The sequence below is a fragment of the Xyrauchen texanus genome, chromosome 39, assembly GCF_025860055.1.
Source record: "Xyrauchen texanus isolate HMW12.3.18 chromosome 39, RBS_HiC_50CHRs, whole genome shotgun sequence".
Taxonomy (NCBI): domain Eukaryota; kingdom Metazoa; phylum Chordata; class Actinopteri; order Cypriniformes; family Catostomidae; genus Xyrauchen; species Xyrauchen texanus.
In genome coordinates this window covers 34,888,391-34,909,979 of record NC_068314.1, presented here as the reverse complement: position 1 = coordinate 34,909,979, position 21,589 = coordinate 34,888,391, and the positions used below count along the sequence as shown (strand labels likewise).

At 40.2% G+C, this 21,589-nt stretch overlaps 1 protein-coding gene across 4 annotated transcripts in view; it reads left to right on the top strand.

The window, feature by feature from the left end:
- Window positions 1–21,589, top strand: part of LOC127632801 (mitogen-activated protein kinase kinase kinase kinase 3-like) — a 116,718-nt gene that overhangs the window by 13,726 nt on the left and 81,403 nt on the right. For all 4 annotated transcript variants that reach the window (XM_052111583.1, XM_052111581.1, XM_052111584.1 and 1 more), the window contains exon 2: window positions 8,816–8,873. In XM_052111583.1, the coding sequence (XP_051967543.1) occupies window positions 8,816–8,873 (58 nt within the window). The remainder of the gene's footprint in view (window positions 1–8,815; window positions 8,874–21,589) is intronic.

The window sequence follows — 21,589 nt, the reverse complement described above, 5'->3', positions numbered from 1 at the left end:
ATTTTCACAGTTTTAATTTTTAGTCCGAATTTTTGTCTATTTCGGCGAATATGTCCTTTAAATTGACTTAATATTTCATCATGTCATATTCATTAATTTTAGTAAATTTTACTCTAAAATGGCATATACATTTTGTCAATAGTGTAAAAAATTACAAACAATTTATTATATTGTAACAGATACAATTTTTTATTCAATATTTGAAAATGTTGAACTACGTACAGTACATTTATTTAAACATGTATCGAACATATTAAGGATGAATGTTTATTATGTAAGATTAAATAACATGAGAAAACTGGAGCTCCTGAGTTAATCGCATGAAATGAATATACTGAAGTATTATCTACCTCTTAGAAGTTACTCTTTTGTGAATTCCTCACGTTTAGACTGTTTAGGATATTGCATTACGTATCGCACATTTTCAAGAAAGCGGCTTATTCATATGTTACACATTCTGACTAGCATGCAATTCTTCAAATGTACCTGTTCATGGGCATCATTGTCTGTGCAGATTAAGTTATAATATTATGCGTTTTTAGCTATCTGATTAAACTCTCATACAGTTGAAGTCAGACGTTTACATACACTTAGGCTGAAGTAATTAAAACTACATCTACTTTGTGCATGAGTAATTTGAGTAATTTTTCCAACAATTGTTTACAGACAAATTGTTTCTCTTTTAATTGACTATATCACAATTCCAGTTGGTCAAACGTTTACATACACTACGTTAACTGTGCCTTTAAGCAGCATGGAAAATTCCATAATGTCAAGCCTTTAGGCAATTAGCCTATTAGCTTCTTATTGGATAATTGGCTAATTGGAGTCAAATTTGAGTTGTACCTGTGGATGTATTTTAAGGCCTACCTTCAAACTCAGTGCCTCTTTGCTTGACATCATGGGGAAATTGAAAGAAATCAATCAAGACCTCAGACAAATAATTGTGGACCTCCACAAGTCTGGTTCATCCTTGGGAGCAATTTCTAAATGCCTGAAGATACCATGTTCATCTGTACAAACAATAGTACACAAGTATAAACACCATGAGACCATGCAGCCATCATACTGCTCAGGAAGGAGACAGATTCTGTCTCCTAGAGATGAACGTAGTTTGGTGCGAAAAGTGCAAATCAATCCCAGAACAACAGCAAAGGACCTTGTGAAGATGTTGGAGGAAACAGGTTGACAAGTATCTATATCCACAGTAAAACAAGTCCTATATCAACATAACCTGAAAGGCTGCTCAGCAAGACAGAAGCCACTGCTCCAAAACCGCCATATAAAAGCCGTTTGTTTGCAAGCAGAAAAACACCATCCCAACCGTGAAGCATGGGGGTGGCAGCATCATGTTGTGGGGGTGCTTTGCTGCAGGAGGGACTGGTGCACTTCACAAAATAGATGGCATCATGAGGAAGGAAAAGTGATGTGGACATATTGAAGCAAAATCTCAAGACATCAGCCAGGAAGTTAAAGCTCAGTCACAAATGGGTCTTCCAAATGGATAATGACCCCAAGTATACCTCCAAAGTTGAGGCAGAATGGCTTCAGGACAACAAAGTCAAGGTATTGGAGTGGCCATCACAAAGCCCTGACCTCAATGTGAACTGAAAAAGCATGTGCGAGCAAGGAGGCCAACAAACCTGACTCCGTTACTCCAGTTCTGTCTGGAGATATGGGCCAACATTCCAGCAACTTATTTTGAGAAGCTTGTGGATGGCTACCCAAAACATTTGACCCAAGTTAAACAATTTAAAGGCAATGCTACCAAATACTAACAAAGTGTATGTAAACTTCTGATTTCGACTTTACATAGGATGTGTTAGAGTGATGTAATTAACCCATTAGTAAAGTTCACTGTACAGGTGTTCAACTCTCACTGCTCATGTGGTGAAATCCCTGACATAATACAACTGGATTATTTTCATCATCTTTTCATCAACAGTACATTTAATTAAAACCATTTGATTTTCGTCTTTACACGTCTTTTTCATTTCGTCTTCGTTATCGTTGACAAAATCAAAAAAACCCTTCATCAACAAGCATTTTTGTCAGTAATGTAATTGATGAGATTAACACTGCTCTTCAATCCACACTTTGACACTTTTGAGCTTTGATTGTTAGTTTCCCACGATCCTTGACTTTTGCCTTTCCTGAGCCGGTGGAGGGCTCATTATAAAGGATCATTATCACATCATTTTAAACCACACCAGACAATATGATTTGCCTGATTGCAAGGCACGGTATTGACCACTGCGTCTGGATGCTTGATGAAGTTATTGATCAGCACTAATATGCATCCCTTTTACCTTTTAGCTACTATTAGATTATCCTGAAAAGTAATTGTGCTTTTCTCTTTTCACACAGAATATTCAAAAAAGAAGCCTTTAGTTTGCATGTTATTTATAATTTGGTGTAATTTAAACCATTTCAACAGCTATCCCATGGTTAAAAATGTGTTGGCTTAAATCAGCATTCTCAACTGTTAAGGTCATCGATAGCAAATAATCAAATCAAGTGCCGGTAAATGTTGGAGCACCGATATTTGTTGTCATGGGTAATGCTTGCGATCTCTGGACGTCATAGCACTATCGGAGGTTTTGATCTATCTCTCTTGTGCCCCCTATCAGTTCCTTTGCCCCTGAGAGCTGTCCCCTTTCCTTCCTGTTTGTACTTCAAACAATGTTTGGAACGCATTCCTTGGAACGCAACCCCTTCATACTTTGGAATCCTTGGAAGCCAAACAAACCCTTGGAAAGCATTCAGCATGTGGGCTTCCTTCAAAGCTCTTCGCAACATGGATTTGAATATGTGCGAAGAATAACAGGATTCTGCAGAGGAGCTTTCAGTTGCATTTTAGAATTTTTTTACATGCAACTTGGAGTGAACCCTTGCACGATGTCGCCAAAGCTTTATCACTCGTGACATCTTTACATTAGTGTCTCAGGGCATGCCTCTGTGTTTTGCAGCAGCGTCCCTTTCAGAATGTCCATCCATCTTCAACCGCTTATCCGAAGTCGGGTCGCGGGGGCAGCAGCTCCAGCAGGGGGCCCCAAACTTCCCTATCCCGAGCCACATTAACCAGCTCTGACTGGGGGACCCCGAGGCGTTCCCAGGCCAGTGTGGAGATATAATCTCTCAACCTAGTCCTGGGTCTTCCCTGAGGCCTCCCCAGTTGGACGTGCCTGAAACACCTCCCTAGGGATGTCCCAGGGGGCATCCTTACCAGATGCCCAAACCACCTCAACTGACTCCTTTCGACGCAAAGGATCAGTCACGGATGACTGAGCTCCTCACCCTATCTCTAAGGGAGAAGCCCGCCACCCTTCTGAGGAAACCCATTTCGGCCACTTTCAGAACGTATCACTCAATGTTTTCAAACATGCAGATTTTTTATTGATTATGCATTCAAATTATTCCCTCGTTTGACTTGTTGACTGAAAATCTCTGCCAATGTCCAGTTTAGACCAGAATAAATAGTAACGGAATACTTATGTGGAATGATGTTGATCCCAAATGGAGTGTGGGCTTAAAAAGGTCAGTTACTTTGTCTGTTAATAAGTTTCAATATTGAATGTCATATTATTTACAGTACGTGGACCAATAATTAAAGCAGTAAAGACACGTATTGCATGTCTGATGGCAGTTTTTGTTTTTATGCCACCTTTCTCAGGCTTTAGAGGTGTGTTATACATGTGGAGATGTGTTTTTATCAACCTGTTACATGGCACACAGGCATACTGAATCAAGTAAAAACTACTTTTATCAATAGTTCAAAAATAACCTACATATATTACAAATATATTTCTTCTATACCATAAAAGTCACTTTTATTATCCTGTACTTTTATTATAACATTAACAAACATTATTCCAACATTTTAATGCTTAAAAGATGCTTAAAATAAACTATCATCCATTGAAATCTGCTACTCTGAAGAACCATGCGGTTGCTTGCTTTGTGACACCACAATAATTAAATCTTTTAACCGACATTAATAATCACGATTACAATATCAAAGCCAATAATCAACTATTATGGCTTTAAAAATTTATGAATGACATGAAAATAATATTTTAAATAGCAGAATATTTCCAAATACATAAATATGTTTCTCTTTTTGAGTGTTTAGTCTTATGTCCATTTTACATTTACACTGTTATTTAAAAAAAATAAAAAATATCCCCTTTTTCTCCCAATTTGGAATGCCCATTTCCCACTACTTAGTAGATCCTCATGGTGGCGCGGTTACTCGCCTAAATCCGGGTGGTGGAGGACAAGTCTCAGTTCCGTCCAGAATTTGCTCACTAATGTAAAAATGCCCCTGCAAAAAAAATTCAAGGTTGCAAATTTTTCCCCTTAATAAAAAAAGTTATATTTTAGGGGGCCCTAAGCTTCCCTATCCCGAGCCACATTAACCAGCTCTGACTGGGGGAAACTTGGCGCAAGTTTGGTGCAATCATTGGTTGAAAAAGGTGTACTACTTGCTACAGCCCAAAAGAAACGGCCTGTAAACAAGACACCTCAACTTGAGATTTTGTGATTCTTGATGCCATTTTTGCAGCGTAGGCCTGATTGTTTTAAAAAGCTCCTATGGGATGTCATCACCCGTGGACTGCCCGTTAATACTCGTCTCAATCAACCCCCCCTGTTTTCACTGCTGCCGGCCTCCTAGATGTCAGGTCTCGCCTTGTTGCTAAGAGAAAGAAAAGGAAATACTTTGACCCTTTTGATGACATCTTAATTGAATCTGCAGCTAATTTTATCTAATGTTTTCCTGCTGTCACATCTTAATTGAATAATATCACGATGAACTGAATAACAGTATTTTTTGTGTGGATGTCGATTATGTCATGTTCACTCTTTTGATCACTAATTTGGTCAGTTTTTGTGTTTAGCTTGTCTGAAATCATGAAACTTTTGGGCATGTGTCCATATGAATGTTTACATTTGCGGCATGCAGATGCATTAACAATCTGCTCTGTAAGTGGTATGCAGCTGTTTTTATTTTATTTTTCAAACAGCAAGAAAATGCATATGCATAGCCTGCATTGCCATGCTGCTAATGCAGTAAGTTTCCATTTAATTGTACCCAATTGTCATACTTAAGTAAAAGTAAAGATAACTTTATGGAAACTGACTCAAGTTAAAGTTAAAGTAGCTCATGAGAAGAATACTTAACTGAAATTAAACATACATTTGATTCAGATTCGCAAAATGAATCATTCAAATCGGTTTTCGAACCGATTGTGGAAATATACATATTGTGGAAAAGATAAAATAGCTCATTAGAAAAATACTTGATGATTTAAATAACTGATATTAAATGTATTAAAGTATCTGAAGTATAAAAATGACGTAACGCGTGATTAACCATGCGTTGTGAGGGGTTCCCCTTGTGAAACGAATCATTCAAACCAGGCTCATTTGACCTGTTTAAAAGAATCAATTTGTTCAACATATTGACTCGAAACCATTTGTTCACAAATCGGAAAACACTATCACCGAGCTGCATGTGGTTTACATTTACAGCTACGTATATTTTTGCTATGTTAAATCGCAGAATTAACAAAAGGGTCTTGCAAAATGTATCAGAGTGGAAGTATTAATGTTCCCTCTTAACGTAGTGAAGTAAAAACTTCAAAAAGTTAAGTAGAAATGGAAAAAAAGCATTGACTTACCATTTATGCTGAAACTTCACTTGGTGCAGAACAATCTGGATTAATATGAAACAATGCAACAGTCCCCTCTATGCAGTCTAAACTTGTTCGGAACATTAAATCTTTGTGACACCTGCGCTAAAAGCAATCTAGACGTAGCACAAGGAACGAAACAGAGCGCAGGTGTCTCCACATGCATTTTTTAAAAGTACTTTTTAACTTGACACGGTGTTTAAAAAGTGCCGGTCCTCCACGAGACGCTGAAGAAACAGCGAGACACGGCACAAAAGACATTCGTCCAGCATGTGTTTACATAGGACAACAATGGGAAAATAGAACAGACGTGTGCAAAAACAAGTTTGGTGTGAACGGCCCCTAACCCGTCCGTCCGTCCGTTCGCGCGTGTCTGAGTGAGAGCACGTGTGCCAAACAAGTTCGGTAAGCCTGTTTATTTTTTCATTAATTACAAAACTGACCCAAACCCGGTCCGAAATCCGTCTGGTTCTCGGGTCCCATCGGGCCCAGGTCGGGTTGCAGACCTCTGTGAAAGCGCTTCACTTTAGATTTGAAAAACAATGCAGGACCTGGAAAAGCATGACATAACTTCAGGAAGCAACAGAACTCAAAAAGTAGATTTTTGTGGTCTGTGAAACTCAATTTCCACAGACCACGTACTCGGCAAATAATGCATTGTAATGCACTCTAAACCTATTCTGGGTTCTGTTCTGTGTACATTTAATTAGTTTAAATTTAAATGCCATCTTCCTCCATGTAAAGTAGATTTCATGATGATAAAGTTTGTTATAGTTCTCAATGCCACACTACTGATAAATATTTAAAAGTTTATGGCCATTATCAGAGGTTAAACTCAATGTGGGACTTCAGAGAACATTATTTACTGAATAAAGCCGCAGCTCTGTATGTGATGCTATCAGTCAAAGCTCCTCACAAGCCATTAATGCCATACGACTCGTTCCCCGCAGAGACTAAATGAAACGGGCTTATCTGAGGGAGTAACGGCTAGTCTCCGCATGTGAAATTATTAACAGTGTTTGCTCAAGATGGAACTGAATGTCCAGATGAGAAGGTACATTTTATATGGTGTGGCAAGCGTAATACTTTTGCTATTTGTGCAGTATGTATCGCAAATGGAACAATGCCAGCAACTGCAGCTCTATCGTGAAACCATCTATCTCTCAATGACGTGATTAGTGTTGATATTGTATTCCTTGTTGCATGTAATTGACCAACAACCAATTAAAATGGCTTTTATATCTCGATAAAATTGTTTAACCATGAATAGGCTTTAACTCATCCTCCATAAACAAGACTGGTGTGGAGATATTGTTTCTGAAAAGATAAAATATTTTATTTCCATGGCCTGTATTCCCATATTTAAGTTTGGGTAGATTGTGTTGAAATAGTTATATATATATATAAATATAAAAATAGATCTTGCATTCCAAAAGATTTGAGTAGCTTGTCTCTTTTAGTTTGAATAATATATGGAGTGGTGGTGGCGTAGTGGTCTAAGCACATACCTGGTAATCAGAAGGTCACTGGTTCAGACCCCACAGCCACCACCATTGTGTCCTTCAGCAAGGCACTTAACTCCAGGTTGCTCCGGGGGGATTGTCCCTGTATTAAGTGCTCTGTAAGTCTCTTTGGATGAAAGCGTCTGCCAAAATGCATTAATGTAAATGTAAATATATATATCTATATTTTATAGACCTGCTTTGGGTGTCTGTTGGCTTTAGATATGGTTTGCACAATTGTTTTGTTGCTGTTATTGAATTGTAGAGCGGGTTAAAACCTAATGCATGCATTTTAGCCAAACGTGACCTCACCTCGACAGAATAATCGTTAGATTACTCGATTAACAATATAATTAAAAGTGACTGCCCTAAATCAAACATCAAAATGTTTTACACACTGTAAAGGGATCAATGGAAAGGAGGCGGCGAGAACCGGCTTTTCAACATAAATAATAGTTTCATGATAAACTTAAAAGACAACGTAAACACACAGGACGGACATGTCCGTAAACGATCTCTCTCTCCCGCACGATCCTCTGCAGTCGACCTTTGTCCCTCACGAAGGCTTAATTAGCCTCATACGGGACCGGGTGTGTAGGATCACGACCCGGCCCCGCCCTCGCCCTGCCACATTCCTCCCTCGTTCTCTCAGGCTGGGGAGCCCCCGGTCTGACGTACACCCCCCACCTCTTTCCCTGGGGGAGGGCATGCTTTAAGTCTAGTCTGCTGGCAGGTCATCCCCACCTACCTGGACGAGGGAGGGGACAAGGGGAGGGAAACAGAAATAATAAATAAAAATGGGGGGGGGGTACTTCCTGTAACAGTGTAGTAAAAAAACCACTGTAAAATTTAAAAGAGGGAAAAGGCCAACGCAGCGCGACAGTGAGAGAGAGAGAGAGAGAGAGAGAGAGAGATGAAAAAAAAAAAACCTCTTTCTTGCCAGTTCTCCGATACACCGCAGCTTGTTCCTCGGCCACTCCTCCATCCTCTATCGGATGACAGCCGCGCCTCTCTGGGCGGATCAGAGGCAGTCCTCCAGCCCCTGGCGGACAGAACGCCCCGCCGCATTCTCGGGGAACAGAATTGGTCTCCCTCGCCCCTGGCAGCGGCCCTGACCGTTCCATGCGGTCGGTTAGGAGCCCCTTCTCCCCTTGCGGTCGGCGGCCATCGTCCTCTTTCAGGCGGCTGGGCTCCTCGTTCCCCGGCAGATGGCCGCGGCTGCTCCGTTGGGGTGGACGGTAGTGGCGAGAACTCTACTACGGCGTATCCCTCCTCCTTCCTGGGTTTCCGGCACCACTGTAAAGGGATCAATGGAAAGGAGGCGGCGAGAACCGGCTTCTCAATGTAAATAATAGTTTAATGATAAACTTAAAAGACAACATAAACACACACATGTCGGACATGTCCGTAAACAATCTCTCTCCCACACGGTCCTCTGCAATCAACCTTTATCCCTCACGTAGGCTTAATTAGCCTAATACGGGACCGGGGGTGTGGGATCACGACCCGGCCCCGCCCTCCGCCCTGCCACACACATTTGATCACTTGCTTTGATTTTCACTTAAAAACGTCTTATTGCTATTATGATTATGTTATTAAGACTGATGTTCTTTTTTTCAGGCTCGTAATGTCGCTTCAGGAGAACTGGCTGCCATCAAGGTCATCAAACTGGAGCCAGGTGAGCATCTTCGTTTTCTTCCTTTTAGTTAGGGTTTGTTTGGTGTGGCATAGTGACTGAAGCTCAGGATTGGTGAGGTTTGTAGGTTTGAGCCCTGCAAGGAAAGCCCCAACGTTCACCATTGTGTCTTTGAGCAAGGCATGCATGTAACCCCATCTCAGGTTGCTCCACTGGAGCATTATTTCCTTTAATAAGTGTACTGTGAATCGCTTTGGATAAAAGTGTTAGCTAAATTAATTCTTACATACTAAATGATGAACCACAGAGGGTAAAAAAAACAAGACCTTTGCACTTAGTCAATAAAGTCCTTTGGAAAATTCTTAGATCGCTTCCTCGTTCTCGTTGAAATTGTGTTTTGAAAATGAATTCACAACTGAAATCAGAGCGTCCGAATGTGCAAAAGTGGAGATGTTATTGGCCGTGTCCAGATGTGTGATGGAGATTTCATGCTCTGATCAAGGCAAACCCTGATGATTCATGTCAGTGGCAGCAAGTCGAAAGACTTGTGATATAAAACACAGACCAAAGCAGGAGACATCAAATGGGATCTGGGGTTTGATACGGTTTGAGTATTTCTGTAACTGCTGATCTCCTTGGATTTCCGCACACAACAGCCTCTAGAGTTTACTCAGAATGGTGCCAAAAACAAATATGGTGGAGCGGGACTTTGGACCAGTGAGGTTTCACCTTGGGTGGATGTACCCAGCATGACAGCACAGAAATGGAACCCAAGCTGCTCACCAAATATACTTGTAGCGTTCAGTAAGGACATAAAATAGCAGTAAAGTAACTATTAGTCTACAAAAGGAAATGGCATGCTGTTGCCCCACACAAAATAATCATTCTATGTTAATTTTATTAATCAAAATGAATTGCAATTACAATATTAAGAGAAATAATCAACAATTATAGCTGCAAGCATCAATTAACTGGGTTCAAGCCTTTAAGGTCATCTAAGGTACATAAGCAACAGATATTAAGTATTAGTAAGACAGCCTTTTAGCAACTAAAACAATATTAAAGTGCCTTCATTTTGAGAAACGTAAGGTAAGGTAGCACACAGATATGGTATTTTTTACATTCCTGACGGTTATAGCGCCACCAAGAGGCATAGGTATGCAATTGTGTGGCCACGCCCACTGCGTACGTTTTGGTGACGCTTTGCGACGATGAATTGTAAGTTAAAACCTTTTTGATAATTGTTAATAATGGGACTCCAGAGAATTTTTCTGCACTGGTTTGGTTCCAGTTGGGTGAATGGCCTAGAACTACTTCAAATAGCTGCGAAAAGTTTATTTTGTTGATGGCGGCCATGTTTTTCAAGATGTGCAACTGTCCTATCATAGTCCTTGATGGCACCTTGAACACAGAAACTGCATGCAAAATTGATCGGACTAATGGTTCAATAGTTAGAGCCATTTTTATGTTTTTTGCTACTATAGAGCCACCAAGAGGTAGATATGTGCAATTTTTGTGTGCATCCCCAAAATAGCGGGAAAATGGGGGGAGTGCTTAAAAGATGCGCAACAGTTATGTCCCAAAATGTGATTTTGTTCATTATAGCGCCACCTATGGGCCAATCGGGCTGATTCCATGCGTATGGCTTGCTAGTTGGAGTACAGATATTTACAAATTCTTATGGAATCCATGAGTATTGCATTTATGGAATTAATAGTGTTTATTGTCAGTGAAATTAATAAAATTTTCAATGCATCACATTTCATTTACACAGTTGACGCGTTACCTAATTTGACGTTAAAACCGTTTCATTCTGTTCTGTGGTCCATTCACCAAGACTAAACTTTTTAAAATGTTAAAATTAATAAATAATTTGTAATAGTTAAATAATTACATAATCAATACATTTTTATTTAGTTTGGTTTGGGACTCGATGAGTTGCTTGATGATTTGCGGCCAAAAAATGTGACCATTTCAGCGATTTACAACAAAAATTACACTCTCTACCTATATATACATTTACATTTATTCATTTGGCAGAAGCTTTTATCCAAACTTACAAAAGAGAAAACATAAGCGAATCATCTTAGGAGACAGTGGTACGAAAAGTGCCATACTACAAAGTTTCACTATCATCAGAATAGTATACAAAACAGATTTAAGTGCAACAAGAAATGTAAAAAAATATATATATATTTTTTTTTCTAGTTAAGTGCTTTTGGAAAAGATGTGTTTTTAGCCGTTTTTTTAAGATAGAGAGCGAGTAAGCTTCCCGGATTGAGTTGGGAAGGTCATTCCACCACCATGGTATGATGAAACTGAAAGTCTGGGAAAGTGTTTGTTGCCTCTTTGTGTTGGTACGACAAGGCGACGTTCCTTAGCCGACCGCAGGCTTCTGGTGGGAACGTAGCTCTGTATAAATGATTTTAGGTATGCTGGAGCAGACCCAGTGACTGTATTGTATGCCAGCATCAGAGCCTTGAATTTGATACGTGCATCAACCGGCAGCCAGTGGAGAGAGACAAAGAGTGGTGTAACATGCGCTCTCTTTGGTTCATTAAAGACCAGACGTGCTGCTGCATTCTGGATCATTTGCAGAGGTCTAATAGCACATGCAGGAAGGCCTGCAATGAGAGCGTTACAGTAGTCCAGTCTAGTTATGACAAGGGACTGAACAAGCAGTTGTGTGGCATGTTCAGAGAGGAAGGGTCTTATCTTCCTGATATTGTAGAGTGTAAATATACACAATCTATATATATATATAATTTTAAGATTTAGACCTTTCAATTTCATAACAAACATCAAATTTCAAATTTCCATCAAATTTAATTTATTAAAAATAAATGTAATTTTGTTCTAAATTTAAATCTGAAATTGAAATGCATCTTAAAAATAGGCTCAAATATTGTTTACGTATATTTTATGTCGTCAGAGAGCAAATGCAGCTTGTCATCGTTTGGACTACCTTGTACTGCTTTTTGCCATTTTTTTGTATAAATTGTTGTTATTCAATGTATCTGCCTTTTACGTTTTTTATTTTATTTTTATTTTTAATTGTAAATTTAAATAGTTAGGTTTAGGGGTAATGTTAAGGGATCTAAAATATATAAAAAAATGTAACTGTACAAATATATGGATAATTTAAAGGATTTGTAAATATTTGTACGTTTCTAAAGCTGTAAATGTGTATAAACTATTATGTTTAAGATGCTCAATACCTGTATGCAGCACAATATCGGTTGTACACCTCCCTTTTTATGATACAAAACTACAGGCCTGTTGCTTGTTTTGCCCCGGGGAGCTCTCTTGCCAAACGACTAGGATTAACATTGACCAAGAATTCAGGAACCATTCGCATTAGATGCAGATGCACCCCGCGCATTAGTCCTTTCAGACTCCGTAATTACCACATACCTCTCATACCAGACATGAGAGAGCAAGGGGGGATGAGAGGCAAATGCAGACTTTGGAGGTCTAGCACTTTGCTTTCTCAACTGTAAGTAGAGATGGCGTTTCTGTATGTGTGCAGGTTTTTAGATGACCGTGTTGGAAATAAGACAAGTTGCTGTGCTTGATATCCGTTTGGCTGGGCTTCAGATGTGAGAGCTAGATGTCAGTCCAAGCTGGGAAAGAAACATGCATAAAATGAAAAGCCTGTACAAATTGCATTTTCATTTCATTGCAAATCATTGCCTTAATCAAGGTTGTTATAATTGGAGGATGTGGGAAAACAGCCATTACAGTTTAAAACAGGGCTGTACTGGGAAGAGCAATCGGCCCGGGATTTTACATGGCTACTGGCCCAACTGTGGGGGGGAGGGGGGGGGGGTCGCTGTCCTTTTCTGCATATCGTGGTGCCGTTTTGTGGTTCGTTCTGCATTGCGGCGGCTCATTTTTGCTTATCGCGGCCCCGCCGCTGATCGACCCCAAAGTTCGTCAGCCCACTGGGAAAATGCCGTGTATGCCAGATTACCAGTCCAGCCCTGGTTTAAAAGCAGGATGATGCGTAACCGATCACTTTTGTCTGCACGTGTGGGTCTAGATGTGTCTCATGAGTGTCTTCAGTGCAAACCAGAAAACTGTAAATTTAAATGAATGATAGCGCAAGATGCTAATTATGGCTACAGATGAATTATAATACATACTTACAGTGAAACCTGCAAACGTCCATTAGTCCAGCATATTTGGGTAAAGTGAATTGTTAAAAGTAAGTATATTGTACTTGAGATGTAATTAGATTATTGTACTAAAAAGTAATTGCATTACTTATTAATAATTACTTTGTTAAATCCTGATCAACCTCGACCAGATGAAAAAAAACAAGGATAGACATGAAACTGTTCTTTTAATTCTTTCAAATAAATCAAATCAAATAAATTATTCATGAACTGGCCAAAGAATTTAAGGGGGCAGCGTTCAATTAGAAAACCAATATTTTAACATTAGATGTTAAATTTAGATTTTAAATTCACGATTATTTTATATAGAATTGTTCTATATTCTATACAGTATTTAACACAATTACATCAGAAGTAATTGTAATTAAATTACTTGAAACATTAAGAGTAATCCCTTAATTACAGTAATTAATTACTTAGTAATGCATTACACCCAACACTGGTCATAACAGTACAAAAACACATTAAATCGGATTTTTACATTCCACATTTGTATATGGATTAAAATTTGTTTAAAATAAGCTCATTTTTGTTCATTCGTGTGAATCGTCAGATCGGATTTCATTCGTTTTTTTTCCCCATCATTCATAAGTGACTTTCTGGAGGGGGGGGGGGGGGTGGCAACTGGTTGCTTAAGGGTGTGTTCACACTTGTAGTTCGGTTCTCTTGGTCCTCTTGGTCCGGACCAAAAATGAAAATGATACATTTAGTCCTGGTTCGCTTAGCATTCACACTGGAATTTTTAACAATGAACCTAAAGATACAAAACCAAAGGCATCAGGAAAAAGTCACAATCAGATTGGGCAGCTTTTATGACATAGATTTTCTGACAGAACTTGCCGAACATTCAAAACAATGCTGGCTGCTGGGTGAAATGTGTTCATTGGATGTATATATATGTATATATGGGGGTATTTTTACCAGCTGAGAACAAACGAAGGGTTAATAAAATGTGTGAAGGAGTCAAAACAACACCAGGAATTCCTCCATTGTACACACAAATGAAGATATGCTGCAAGGACCGCGGTTCTGATGCCAGTACCGAACTATAATGTGCAACATGGCGCCTATGATGAGAAGAACCATGTACTGTAGGTTTGAGGTCAGTATAAGGCAAATTACTTCCTGTTTTTGGTCCGTCTAGACGTCTTTGATCCATGTTGCATTTATATATCAGTCTAACCGCACCAGAGTTTGTTTGGATGCAACCTTGTTTGATAAATGTACTTGTTGCTTATAAACGTACAGTAGTCATGGTGCCCCACCGAGGACTGTCTTTTATTATGTCTTGTTAATTGTGTTGGTGTGCAAGGAACAAACGTTTGCCAGGATAAACAAACAAATCAATTATTAGTCCCACATTTACCTTCCCCGTTCTGGCAATTCACTAGAAAGTCAGCCTAATTAGAGGACGATATTAACATGCATGTCACATGGATGTGTTTTACGGTGATGTCTTTGTTCCCCTTTGACACCAATTTAGAAAACTGATTAACATGCAGAGTGTCTTCCCAACACATTTGACTGCATAGGCTTTTTTGCTGTTCTGACTCATTAACGTCTCTGAGCTGGCCTTTACATGCGCTTTTGTCTCAGCCTGGATGGGTCTCCTCCCTTGCCGGCTCCGTAGGGATCTGGGCATGAGCTTTGTGTTTTGGCTCATTAGTTCCACATAATCAACAGGGGGTCGTCAGAAAAAGACCCATAAATGTGTTTGAGAACAGACATGCCAAAACAAATACCAAGACCTGTGGAGAGTTTGTGTGTGGGGGTGTTTAGGGGCACGTGTGTACGCATGTGTGGCTTTTGTGAGACTCGCTGATTGCCTTCGAGATCAGAAGAGGAATAGTTTACCCAAAAAATTATAACTTTGCCATTCTTCAATCAACCTTTTCTTCTGTGGAGCAGAAAAAGAGCATTTTTGGAAAATATGCTGGCCACTCTTTTACATATAACGAAAGCGAACGGGGCCTTCAAAATGATAAAACATTTCCATAAAAGTGGTCAGTATGATTAGTGCTCGATGAAGAAAGTCTTCAGAAGCCATACAATAGCTTCATGAGAACAAAATTCGTTACTGGTTCATAATCGTTCTTTTTGTGTTCAGATATTTTCAATGAATCTTTCAATTAATAATTTTTTTGTAGATAATTATTCCAAAATGCATTACAAATGCAATTTTCGGGGTTTGGGTAGCTCAGCGAGTATTGACGCTGACTATCACACCTGGAGTCATGAGTTTGAATCCAGGGCGTGCTGAGTGACTCCAGTCAGGTCTCCTAAGCAACCAAATTGGCCTGGTTGTTAGGGAGGGGAGAGTCACATGGGGTAACCTCCTCGTGATCGCTATAATGTGGTTCTCGCTCTCGGTGGGGCGTGTGGTGAGTTGTGCGCGAGCTTCCACAAGCGCAACGTCTCCGCGGTAACGCGCTCAACGAGCCACGTGATAAGATGCATTGACGGTCTCAGACGTGGAGGCAGCTGAGATTCGTCCTCCAACACCCGGATTGAGGTGAGTAACCACGGCACTACGAGGACCTAGAGTGCATTGGGAATTGTTTATTCCAAAATGGGGAGAAACAAAAACAAATGCAATTCACACAGAACAATTGATTGAACCTCTTCTGTGTTGTTGAAAACACAATTAAATGGTAAATGATCTGCATTTGTATAACGCCTTTTTAATCTTAACGGTATTCAAAGCGCTTTACACTGTGATTCACCCATTCACACACACATTCATACACCAATGACGGCAGAGCTGCCATGCAAGGTGCTACTGTGGGGGCGGCTGTGGCTCAAGTGGTAGAGCGGGTCGGCCACTAATCACAGGATTGGTGGTTTGAATCCCAGCCCACACAACTCCACATGCCGAAGTGTCCTTGGGCAAGACACTGAACCCCAAGTTGCTCCCAATGGCAGGCTAGCTTACATACCTTACATAGCAGCTCTGCTGCCATTGGTGTATGAATATGTGTGTGTACGGGTGAATGAGACGCAGTGTAAAGCACTTTGAATACCGTTAAGGTTAAAAAGGCGCTATATAAGTGCAGTCCATTTACCATTTGCTAGCCTGCCATTGGAAACAAAAAACTTTCACAAAAAAATGTTTTTGTCATGACTAGTGCAAAATAATCCTTTTTTACTATATATATTTTTTGAACGAGCATGTGATTTACATTAGAAAAACGTTTGTCCACCAAATCAAAGTCATGTGGTGTTTGGAGTGGTGGTGGCATAGTGGGCTAAAGCACATAACTGGTAATCAGAAGGTTGCTGGTTCGATCCCCACAGCCACCACCATTGTGTCCTTGAGCAAGGCACTTAACTCCAGGTTGCTCCGGGGGGATTGTCCCTGTAATAAGTGCTCTGTAAGTCGCTTTGGATAAAAGTGTCTGCAAAATGCATAAATGTAAATGTGTATGTTGGTTACATCACAACAAAAAAAATCTAAAAGAGAAAAGACCCATTTAGACCCTCAAGACTTTTAGATGAATAATAACCAATAATAATACTTTAATAATATTAATATTTTAATGCATTTTAGCAATAATAAAATATAATACATCTAATTATTTTGTCATAGCAATAAATATGAATATTTTGACATTTTTATGAAAAGGCACATTTTGTTCAGGTCATGTGGTGTAACCCTGAGAAAACGTCTTGATATTCATACAAAGTCATACAGGTTTGGAACAATGTGAATAATGTGCATAAATGAGAACAGAATTGTCACATTTGTGTGAACTCCCTTTCAGTAGCGCAGTGACTATATGGATGTGCTTTTATTTGTGTGTGTGTGTGTGACATATAAAAGCTATTTCAGTCTCATACATTTCATTAAAAATGGATGAATCTATGATATTGGACTTCAGAAAGCAGCGATTTGCCACTTTGAAACAGGCCTGTAGAGGGAATCAGTTTTGGATATCTTTTTCATCCTTTTTCTCTGTGTGTATGTGCGTTTGTGTATATGCATGCTCACACATCAGATTGTGTGCTCGCTTGTGGTGTGCAAACATCGGTATGCCTGTGTGTGTGAGCCTGTGCACCTGCGTCGGTGGATTGCTGAACAGCAAAGGCTATTCTTACATCATAAAAAGAAGGGCGACCTCATGAGCAAGCTGCCTCTCCTTCCCCCTTATGTCAACTCGTGGCTTGGCATATTCATGGCGACAAGATCGAGCTGCCTACGGTAGGATGTGTGGTCAGGCAAAATGTTCAATGCCAACCAAATGTTGATGCTTAAAATCTAGTTGAACTTTTTGTCTTCAAATTTGAACTTTAGTCCTGCAGCTAGAAAGATAAATGGAAAACCTTTATCTCCTGTTATTTGACTGTTTTTTATCCTTTTCTTTACCCCATCCTAAATATGAGCTAAATTAATAGAAGTGCTTACCTTAGCAAACACCACTAACTAGTTGTATTACACAGTGTACTGAAAAACTCAATTCTGATTGCTCAATTGCGCTGACCAGTGGTCTAATATTTCGGAATAATGGCCGCACATCTGGAGATAAAGCAATTTTTTTGTCACCTTTCCTACTTCTCATATCAACTTGCGAACTCTGCGAATAATGAGCATTTTCCGCAATACAAGTACCAACAAACCGGAGGTGGAATAATCTATTTCTCAAACTAGAGACTGTCCTCTTGTTTAGTTGCACATCTGGTCTTCCACATCTCTTTCTGTCCTTGTTAGAGACAGTTGTTCTTTGTCTTTGAAGACTGTAGTTACACCTTTGTAAGAAATCTCCAGTTTATTGGCAATCTCAAGCATTGTATCACCTTCATTCCTCAAAACAATGATTGACTGATGAGTTTCTGGAGAAAGATGTTTCTTTTTGCCATTTTTGACCATATATTGACCTTAAAGCTGCGTACACACTGCCAGCGACTTTGCCGCTGCAGGTCGCCGGTGGCTGGCGGTTAGGTCGCTACTGGGCGTTCCCACTACTGGTTGCCTAGTAACGTTTATAAATGACATTCACGGATGTCATTCCATTGCTGTTGACAGCGAATCGCCTTTCTTACCGCTAAAAACAAACATTTTGGAGGGAAAAGACTAAATATAAATGGAATCAGTACATAAAATGCTTTATATCAAAGATGAAATAGAAACAAGGTGTGCTGTTTGTCTGCGGCGAAAACGCAAACGCCGGTCTGTCTGGGTCCGGAGTCAGCATGGCGAGTACCACCGGCTGATGCAGGAGCTGCGGCTGGATGAAGTCCGGCTCCAGCAGTACTTCAGGCTTAAAAAATGTCCTTGTACGTGGGAAGAGACATATCTTAGAGCACTGGAAAATTGCTAACAGCAAGAATTAGCCTTTCATCCATCTTTCCGTTACTGCAGGAGCTGAGAGAGAGAGAACGATCACGTGAGCTCTCCCGTCTTCTCTCCTATTGGCTGTCGCTTCCGTAAGTCACTCTTCATTTGAATAAAGTTGAACTTGTCTCAACTTTGTTGCATCGCTGGACACGCCCACATCTAATCGCCAAATGGTCGCGACAGCTCGTGTCGCCAGACGTCGCTGTGCTCTCGTTGAAAATGAATGGGATGGTGTGGCTGTCTCGCGCGATGTCGCTGGCAGTGTGTACGCAGCTTAAGACATGTTATTAAATTATTATCAAGAACACGATTTTTGCCCTAATATCAAAGGTCTTACTATAAAAAAGAAATTCTGATCCAACGTGAATTTTCTTGATTAAAATATATGAGTGTCTTCTAACGTGTGCATGTAAAATGGCTAAAAATAGCATTTTAGCTTAGCGTAAAGCTAACAATTTACACAAGGTTTATTTATATTTCTTCTGCATCAAACTTACTTCAAACGTACTTCTCTGTCTGCTCGTATGAATGTAACACATCATAAGAAAATGTTTCACCGCTGTTCAAATGCACTTCGGATGGCATTATATATATGTACAAATATTTTCCATCTGAAAGGACTAAATATTAAATGAAACAATGATAATAAAATGCAAAGTAATCTCTTCAGTAATCAAAATACTTTTTGAATGTAACTGTATTCTAATAATTATTTAAATTGTAACTGTAGTGGAATACAGTTACTTATATTTTGTATTTTAAATATGTAATCCCGTTACATGTATTCCGTTACTCCCCAACACTGCCTATATATATATTCTATCTTGCTTCTGAACAACCATCTAAATTGAGCAATTCTGTAATTTGGCAATTCAGATAAGCAGTTTGGCTCCTTAATATTTCAGTTTAGGAGCCAGTGACTCTGAAGTCATTTCTTTTTAATGTGGAGCCCTGCATGACTGTCTCAAAACCTAATGATCTGCCTACCAAGACGGCATTTTTAGACATCACTGACACACTCCCAATGCAAAATGTTTTAAATCAGTTACCGAAGAGGTTAAATCATTAATTTATTTCGACTAATGCCCATGTAGGCAGTAGACATTGAGTCAGCTCTCTAGATTTTAAGAGTCTGTGTTCTTCTAACGTGCATCTTCTAACGTGATATTGAAATGACAAGAAAATGTTCGGCCGTTATTTTGAGTGATATTGGGTGTGTGTGCATTCGCATGCTGTATCTCTGTTGGCTCTGAGTCCCGTAAGGCGTGTAGAGGAAGAGAGAGGAGGTGAAGGGGGGGTCGTTCGCTCTGGTATTAGCCGGCTGGGAGCACTGATGCACTGCAGGCGTGTGGGGCATTCATTTAAAATGCATGGGCTCGGAGGTCGACGGCCATCAGAAATGTCACTAGCGGTAATGGGAGGGGGAGTGTGCCAGAGTCCAGAGTCTCTGCAGAGTCATATGTGTGTTTAATGCATGTGTTGGAGGGTTGTGTGTGTGTGTGTGTGTGTGTGTGTGTGTGTGTGTTTGCCTGCAGTATGAAGACTTGAATCACGGCAGGTGCAGTCGGTTCGCTGTCAAAAAAGAGCCTTACAAAAATATAGTGCTTCTAAAATGTGAAACCGTAGCTCTGTTCCAAGTCCTAGTGAGCTGCGTTGCTGTTGAATGGGGACTGAAGACACTCTGTTTGGGGACCCAGCTGCAAATGGGGACATGATCCCTTTTAAATATGTGATGGGAAATGAGGCGGTCTTTAATAAATATGCCCCTCACACCAATCAACCAGCACAAGTCACACTCTTGACCACTTTTAATCCCCACCCAAGCACAAATGTGTGTACAATTTTGTCACGTCAGTGGAGCTGTTTGCTCTGCACACACATATGCACACCGACACACACCTGTAATAGAGGGACAGTTTAGCGTCTCTGTCGCTATCCAGTACCTACAAACATGCCCATGAGCCCAAACATGTCCCCTTCTCAGAGCGATGACATGCTTTGTTGATTACATTTTGTCAGATACAGTCATTATTATTCTGGTTATTTTCTATTTGACTAAAGAAGTGTGACAGTGCTGGGTTTTTTTTTTCAGTTCTAGTTAAAGCAATATTCTGGGTTCAATACAAGTTAAGCTCAATCGACAGCATTTTGGGCATAATGTTGATTGCCACAAAATGAATATTAACTCGCCCCTCCTTTTCCAAGAGAGGCTACAGTTAGAGCTGGGGGATGTTTTTCAATTAATTTGATTTTACAGTTTTATTTAAGTTTTTTATCTTGTAATCTAGGTTTTGCATAAAATATTAGCAGACGCTGTAGTTAGATACACTGTCAATCCGCTGGCTGAATATAACTGAATATAACAGCACTTGGCTTGATGCTGTACACAATCTGAAAAAATTAGCATTTATGGAAATATGCAGCTGCGCATATGTTTGCTGTGCAGTCATTTGTGTACAGGGAGAAGAGCAATGGAGAGAGAACGTATCCTTGAGGAGCACCAGTGATAATAGTGAGGGACCCCAATGTGAGTTTCCCCAGTCTCACTAGCTGTAGCCTATTTGTCAGAAAGCTGTTGATCCATCGACAGATTGGTGTGGCCATGGAGTGCTGGGTCAGTTTGGTTGAGAGAAGATCAGGCATGATGATATTGAAGGCTGAACTGAAGTCCACAAATAGAATCCTTGCATAAGTCCCAGGTCTGTCGAGGTATTGCTGGATATAATGCAGTCCCATGTTGACAGCATCATCCAGAGACCTGTTTGCTCTGTAAGCAAACTAAAGGGGGTCCAGCAGGGGTCCAGTGATGTCCTTCAGGTAGGCCAATGCCAGTCTGTCAAACAATTTCATGAACGCTGACATGACAGCGACAGGTCTGAAGTGATTTAGTCCTGTTATTTTGTGTTTCTTGGAGACCGGAATAATGGTGGAGCATTTGAAGCAGCAGGGATCTTCACACTGCTCCAGTGATCTATTAAAGATCTGTGTGAAGATGAGGGCCAGTTGGTCAGTGCAGACTTTCATACTGACAGATGAAACACCATCTGGGCCTGAAGCTTTCCTAGACTTTAGTTTCCAAAATACCCGGCACACATCCTTCTCACAGACCATAAGTGCAGATTCAGGAGGGGGGAGGAGGGGGTTCCAGAGCGTGTTGGTGTGTGGGGTGTGAGATTGGGCTTTTTAAACCTGCAGTAAAACACATTCAGTTCATCAGCCAATAGCTGACTCTCTACAGAATGAGGGGG